Genomic DNA, 7,955 nt, shown 5'->3' on the forward strand with positions numbered 1-7,955 from the left:
TTTGGTTATTTGTTTCTTCTCTGTGGAGAATTTCCTGGAGTACTTTCTGTAGGTTTGATTTTGTGTTCATATAATTGTAAAGCTGAGTTTTGTCATGGAAAGTTTTCCTTTCACCATCTCTTATAAGGGAGACATTTGCCGGGTAGAGTAGTTAGGGTTGGAAACCATAGTTTCTTAGAGTTTGGACAGTTTCATTCCAGGCCCTTCTAGCTTTCAGGGTTTCCATTGAGAAGTCTGAAGTAATTCTGATGGGGTTTCCTTTGAAAGTGGTGTGATGTTTTTCCCTAGCTGCTTTTATGATTTTCTCTTTGGTGTCAATGTTTAGAGTCTTAATGATAATATGTCTTGGGGAGTTTCTCCTTTGGTCTAGTCTGTTAGGAGTTCTGTTTGCTTCTTGAATCTTGATAGGCCTTTCTTTTAAGAGACGGGATAAGTTTTCTTCAATTATTGTGTTAAATAAGTTCTCCATGCCTTTGGTCTGAAATTCTTCTCCTTCTGGTATTCCAATGATTCTGATATGAGGACGTTTAAGTGTATCCCACAATTCTCTCATGTTCTGTTCACAGGAAGTTTTGAACTTACTGAAATTGTTGGACTCTCGAACTGTTTCTTCCATCCTGTCTTCCAGATCAGAATTTCTATCTTCCACTTTGCTGACTCTATTCTTGAGAGCCTCTAGTGAGTTTTGGACTTGTTCAATTAAGTTTGCATTTTCTACTACTTTTCTATGTATCACTTTCATCGCTTTGTCCAGCTCCCTTTTTGTCTCATTTTCTGATTTTCTTGATGATTCTTGGAAATCATCCTTGCATTTCTTTATGTTTTCATTTAGTGTTGCCAGCTGATTTTTAAGGTCCTCTTTTTATTCACTCTCCCTCAACTCTCTTAGCTCTCTTTGAATTCCTTCCAGTGTCTTATCATATTTCTCTAGCTTAGTGATGGTAGCATCCATACGATTATCTATCCTTTGTACCTTTCCTGTCAGTTCTAGCAGTAGTTTGGTCAGGGTTGCACTGTTCATTGCTTCCACTTGATGTTCTGATCCTAAACACTCTTCTATGTTTTGGTTAGTTGTGATCCTTGTTGGACTGGGTGATCTGTCTGTATTTTCTTGCATTTTATTTTTCACGTTATTTCTTTTACGCTGTGGTCTACCCATGTCAGTGTATGGGCAGGTAGGTGGGTGGAGCAGCCTGGGATCTAGCTTAATGTGAATCCATGGCAGCCTGGGGCAGTTGCAAGCAGCCTGGGTTTTTGCTCACTCTTGCCAAAGCCACCTATCTATAGCCTGACAGGGGCCCCAAAGTTGCCTGAATTCTCACCCAGCAATGTACCTAAGCTGCCTGCCTGTGAGCTTGAAAGGGGACTGAGGTAGCAAGCCCTGAAGCTGCCCAAACTCTGGCTGGGTACACGGGTTTGTAAACAGTCTGTGTTCTCCTGCCTCAGGGGAGTGGGGGATGGGTGGTGATGTACAGGTAGGTGGTGGCACCTGCGCTGGCGCTAGTGACTCAGTGTGGACTTGTGTGGCTCTTGCTGTGGGAGTGGGCCCGCTGCACGTGGAATAGTAGTGCAGAGGCAGATGAAGTGGGTACAGGATCAGGATACAGCAGAGGCTGACCTGCGGCAAGTGATGTGAGCACAGCAGCAGGGGATCTGGCAGCCACATATTTACATCAGGGGTGGCCCCCACGGGCCTGTGAACTGAGCACCACATGGCTGGTCTACTTGCAGGATTAGAGAACAAGGGCGAGGTAGGAGGTCTCAGCTTCAGTGCAGCAGGCTGGCAAGTGTGGTTGGTGGGTGTCTGATCAGAGCCGAGCCACGTGGGGCGTGCGGAGGGTGCGCGGGCACGGGGGGCGGATGGGGGTCGTGGGGTGCAACAGGGTGTATGGAGTGAGTGGGGCATGCGGTGGGGGGCGGGGGCATGCCGGGGCACCAGGTGATCAGAGCAGGGTGTGCAGGATGCGGCGGGGTGCAGGGGGCACGGGGGTGGTGCGCCCGGGTGGGGCGGGTGGCGTGTGGTGCTCCGGTCAGTCGGGGGGGGTGACAGGCGTGTGGTGGACACAGGGGGCCGCGAGCGCAGTGGGGGTGAGCAGGGCACCCAGGGGGGCACAGGGGAGCATGAGGGAGGCGTGGGACGCATGGGACGCTGCGGTTCGTGGGGGGCTAGGGGCATGGGGTGCGCTGGTGGCGTGGGGGTTGCGGGTTACGCTGGGGTGTGGGATGCCACGGGACACCGCGTGGCACACTGGGACGCAGGATGCTGTGGGCGCCCTGGGGGTGCTCGGGAACTGCGGGGCGCACGGGCTGCGTGTGAAGGGGGCGCGATGCACATGGGTGGGTGTGGTTGAGTGCGCGAGAGGCGTGGGATGCGGGGGGTGCTGCGGTGCGTGCGGGGTGTGGGCAAAGGGCGCGGTGCGCGTGGATTGGGACAGGGCTCACGGGGGAGTGCAGGGTGCGTGGGGTGGCAGGGCGTGCGGGGTTTAGGGCATGCCGGGGCGCCGCGGGATGCCGTGGTTCGCTCTGGACACGTGGGGGTGGTCGCGCCGTGGAACGTGCGGGAGGCGCAGGATGCATGGGGTGCCACGGTGCGCGCGGGTGGTTGGGCTGGGGCGCGGTGTGCACCAATGGGGTTGCAGGGAGTGCGGTGGGGCGCAGGGCGTGCAGGGAGAGGCGGAGCACGCTGAGGTACGCTGGAGTGTGGGACACTGTGGAACGCTGTGGGGGGCTCTTGACTAGCGTGGGGTGTGGGGGCGGGGCGCGCGGGGGGGGGTGGCTGGAGGCACATGGGGGTTGGGCGCGAGGGGCGCGTTTAGCGCGGTGGTTGGGGCATGCCTGGGCGCACCGGGGCGTGGTACGCCGCGGGACATTGGGGCGCCCGGGACGTGCAGGTGGCGTGCAGATAGGGGGCATGGGTTTCGCGGGGGTGGGGCGCGGGGTCCCTGGGCGTGCGGGGTGCGTGGGGCTCAGTGTGCTCTGGGCCACCAGGGTCCCGGGCCGTGCCAGATGCGGCGGGTCGCGGCAGGCACGGGGGAGGGGAGTGTTGCGGGTGTGTGTGCTTCCCTGGTTAACCCCAATCTGTGCCTTCCCTCTTTTAAAAAGTTCCTAATTTCCCTCTAATAGTTGCCTTTTTTTTTCCTTGTTATCTGTAGTGCAGCTGGGCAGTCGCCATCTTGACCGGAAGTCTGGTGTACTCTTTTATAAAAGATTATTTCAAAGAGCCTTTTGAGGACAATAAAAAAATCACTTAAGTGGTCGTAATAACAGGTCTTATGATAAGAGCAATAATAGTTTTGCTGGTAATTATATAATGAGATAAACTAGATGAAAGGATAAACTGAAGAAGAAACTTTAAATGTTAGATATTAAATGTTTGATTAAAAAAAAAGATTTTTTGTAGAATGGTTACACAGATTGTAACGTAAGAGTATGCAAATAATGGTATGAGAAAATTTAAACAGATGACCAGTTTAAAGACAAAGTTGATTAACTAAGTCTTAAAGTATGACATTAAGATGACTATTAGTCTAAAGCTTATTTCAGAATAACAAAGAATGGCCCTGACTGGTTGTAGGATGTTATGATATTCTGGTTATACATTTAAAACCTTAACTTACTGATATTAATCTAATCACAACAATAGTTATAAGGCTGTAAAGACTGGCTTTAAAGTTCTCAACCAAGTTAGCTATGCTCTTCTATTTGTCAACCTTTTAGTATGTAATAAAGTTATTACATCTAAGAAAAAAAGCTAAAACACTGTAACCTCAAGATGGTTCCTGTCTTGTTAATGCTGTTTTACTGGGTGATTATAAGTAAGATTATTGTCTACATTTTATAAAATGTGATTTAATCATTGTGACTTTGTTCTTAGGAAAACTGAGGAAACTCCTCCTTTTCCAAGAAAACCTGCTTTATACAAACAACATTAATATAGTTTGTCTAAACTTCTTATATTCTGCCAGCTGTAAATATTGCTTTATGTTAAACTTAAAAAAATGTTTTGATTATTAAAGGTATTTGATCAGGAAATTACTTTATGTTTGTCATAATGTCTCTAATGTATGTTAAAATCAGGCTAATTTAGCTCAACATTGACCGAGTTTGGCTTTTTCTCTTAAGGTATGTATAATCAGTTCTCAGTGAAGGTTTTACTTAAGTAACTGCTTCATATCTTACATTCATTGATTATAGGTATATTGATACTTAAGATGAAAGGCCCAAGAATTCAGAAGCCCAGAAATACTATCACGCTCCAAAGGGAGCTTAAGCAGGCCCCTGCATACCTCATACTCCAGGCTTTACTCTCTGTTGGAAGCAAGAATCCCTCTTCTCATTATATCAGAGCCCGCTCCTAATATAAAACTAGGTAAAAAGGGCATGAGATAGCCCTCAAGGATGGGAAATGAGTAATAAAGTGAACCACTTATTTGGTTTAGTAGCCCGCACCATAAGCCGTAGCAGCCTGCCTCAGACCACGAAGGTCATAGGAGGCTGATACCACACTCTGCTACTCCCACCCAAGGACCTGCACAAATGCTGACCACCAAGGTCATAGGAGACTGATACCACATTCTGCTACTCCCACCCAAGGACCTGCACAAATGCTGACCACCAAGGTCATAGGAGACTGATTGGTCCACGAGGGGCTTGAACAAATTAAACTAATTGGTTTAGAAACTATGGAGTGGCACAAACTGACTGGCTCACACCCCATGGGCTCCTAATGTTAAAAAAATGATTGGTTTAATGCACAGGCTTTGTTAGAAACCCTATAAAAACTGTCCCATTCCTGCATTCGGGGCTCTGCAGTCCTCTACCCCTGCGTGGTGTATGACTGTGGGCCCCAGCGCGCTTGGAATAAAAATCCTCTTGCTGTTTGCATCAAGACCGTTTCTCGTGAGTGATTTGGGGTGTCACCATTTCCAGGCAGAGTGTGGGGTCCTCATTCTGGGGGTCTTACAAAGACATGTTCCCTGCTGTAGAAAAATGATCTTAAATTCTGCTGTTTTTCTTCTATTTTGGGGGGTAATTGGTACCTACATAGGTATACAGACTAGCCAAAGTTGCTTTCAAACACAGATGCCAAATTTTTATGCTGTCTTGTCTTTTCCTGACATAGTTTCCAGATCAAATCAATTGATTTAAAGTTGTGGATAAGATATTGTTTCCAAGGCTGCTAACATGCTTTGCCTATACTTATAACTGGCAGAACAGCAAGGCGTGGTGGCACACACCTTTAATCCTAGCACTCAAGAGGCAGAGGTAGGAGGATTGCTGTGAGTTTAAGGCCACCCTGAGACTACATAGTGAATTCCAGGTCAGCCTGGGATAGAGCAAGACCATACCTCAAAAGCGAACAACAAAACAAAACAAAACAAAACAAAACAAAAAAAACCTAACAATAACTGGCAGATACTTAAAAGATAAAATTTGTATATTTTCTATCTTCAAGATATAGCTTACACTGTCACCTGACACCTTAACTTAAATGCTAACCAGAATGATTTTAAATTATTGTGTCATTCTCTAACCAGATCTGCTTTTCTAACCAGATATGTTTTGACTTTTTTCCTAAATATGTTTTGCAAATGAGATATCTACATCTCTCTGAATGATTACTAACCACATATAAAAGCCAAAGTTAATTGAAAACATCTGGGTTAAAAGGATAACCAATAGTTTGGCTCCTGCTTGAGGTCAGAAGACTACAGGAGATGATGATACACTTGCAAACTTCTAGCCTCTGGTAAGTTGTCTTCTTGATCAGAGAGGACACAGAGGCCTGGAAATGAGCTCCAAGCCAATGTATCTATAAAAGGAATTATATTGGAGGAAAATCAGTCCTCCAGGCTTCCCAAAAGAGGGAGGGCCACTTGGTACACATGGCTTTGACTTATCCTAACAAATGACAATGCTGAGAGTCATAGAAATCCTCATAGGTCCCTAGAAGTCTCTCCTGCGGAGCCATGAATGACTTCTAAAATGGAATACAAAGTTAATTTTTGCTGCCTATGGTCATAAACACCCAGTAAGAGAATATAATTATAAGATATTACAATATAAACCAATATTCAGACAAATAGACTGCCCTGCCTGATGCTGGCTAAGCTATTAACTCTGCCTAGATTATTATTACCCTGATTATTCAGCCACTGTTTGCCTTTAAATCAAAGATCAAAAATTTGTCCTCACTGATTATATGATAGCAACTGGTTAGTATTAGTCCAATCTCTCCTTGAATTGTCTTATTAAAAGGAGGTATATTACTAAGAACAGATCTCAGAGCCAAGCCCTAAAGTACATTTGGAGCAAATCTAGAGCCTACCCTTAAGACATAAAAACAGTTTAGAGTTCTAGATGCTTATTCTGCTGATGTTGGTGGTGCTGGTTATTTGATGGCATGTGTTTGCTTAACTTTAGAGAAATAAACCAGATTCTCTTGCCACTGATGCCTCCTTTAAATTTGCATCACAAAGGGACCCATACACTCTTGGAAAACTGGGCCCATACCCGTCAGCCAAGAGATATAAACTCATCACACCAGAGTCAAAAAGACAATGTCCTCAGCCAATTGTAACAATTAACAAGTCGCCAGGGATGTAGAGGGTCCTGTCAAAGTCAAACTCTGGAGGACATCTGCTCCAGTCACAATCCTAAAAGCTGACTGGTCGACACATGATACAGCCTGAAAAATTCAACATGAGATAAAAATAATAAAAATAACAAAAATAATCAGACACATGGGTAGAATCCTTACTCTTTCACTTGCTGGATCAGTGAGCTCATTTGATAACCTCATGGGATTCATAGAGAAACATTGGTTCCAAAGGACTTTTATGTCTTTTACCCCTGAACAGATATAGTTCTTTACTAATGCCTTTTATTACACCTTTCTCCTTCCAAAGGAGTATCTATTTCTTTTAGAGTAATGTGGTATGATCCCCTTCCTCTAACTGCAGGAATGTCATGCACTCTCCTCCTCACAATAGGATTAGTCACAGTCACCACTCCTGGCTAATCTTACACAGAGAAGGCCTTCCTGGCTCTCTTTACTTGGCTTTATTTTATTATAATAATTCTTTTGTGTTGTCATCCATATTTTCAAAGACAGCAATCATGAACCAGTTCTTGCTGCTGATAATTAAATACAAGATTTAATGGTAACTGTGTAAGTCTAACCAATGATGACTGACACATGTTTGGCCCTCAAGGTCATGTTTACCTAAGACTCTGGAGGTCTTACAGCTGATGTACCCCAGACCTGAGGTGTGACCCTTATGCGAGCAACATGGGGGCACTGGCTAGCTCCTTTAATGGGGCCTATTGTAATAATTATACAGGGACTTATGTTAAAACCCTATGTTCTAGGGACTGGAGAGATGGCTTAGCAGTTAAGTATTTGCCCACAAAGCCAAAGGTCCCAGGTTCAATTCCAAAGGACCCACGTAAGCAAGATGCACAAGGGGCACATGTGTCTGGAGTTCATTTGCAGTGGCTACAGGCCCTGGCATGCCCATTCTTTCTCTGTTTGTCTCTCTTATATCTCTCTGCCTCTCTGCTTGCAAACAAATAAAAATAAAAATAAAAACCTATGTTCTAAATGCTCTGTTCAGGTTTATACAATCTAAGATAAAAATAACTAAAATACAGGTGATATGCCAGGTGTACCAGCCATTACATACAAAATCATAAGGTGTTATAATGATAAACAGGAGGCAATGTGGTAGAAAAGAAGCTTACAGTTGAACTGATTGATTAAGTTACTGTAAGAGTTAGTTGCTAAGGAGCTACAATTACCTTTGTCAGCAGATGGAAAAATCCCAAACAGAGAACTGTTCAGAAAGGGCCCAAAAGGACAATAAAAAAAGAAAGACAGTTTAGGCTAAAACAGAGTAAAATGGAGTTCATTTATAGGGTGGCCTGACTATAGAAATGATTGATATGCAAATTGC

The 7,955-nt window shown here is 45.1% G+C and overlaps 1 protein-coding gene across 1 annotated transcript; it reads right to left on the minus strand.

Moving 5' to 3' along the window:
• Nucleotides 1–2,206: 2,206 nt before the first annotated feature.
• Nucleotides 2,207–2,788, minus strand: LOC101604111 (vegetative cell wall protein gp1-like). The gene has a single exon (XM_004666410.2). The coding sequence runs from the start codon at nt 2,786–2,788 to the stop codon at nt 2,207–2,209; it is 582 nt and encodes a 193-aa protein (XP_004666467.2).
• Nucleotides 2,789–7,955: the final 5,167 nt, after the last annotated feature.

This window comes from Jaculus jaculus, chromosome 1 (genome assembly GCF_020740685.1).
Source record: "Jaculus jaculus isolate mJacJac1 chromosome 1, mJacJac1.mat.Y.cur, whole genome shotgun sequence".
NCBI lineage: Eukaryota > Metazoa > Chordata > Mammalia > Rodentia > Dipodidae > Jaculus > Jaculus jaculus.

What these genes read in the sequence shown, in the direction of transcription:
- LOC101604111 (XM_004666410.2), bottom strand. Translation starts at nt 2,788, where the DNA reads ATGTGCCTCCAGCCACCCCCCCCCGCGCGCCCCGCCCCCACACCCCAC.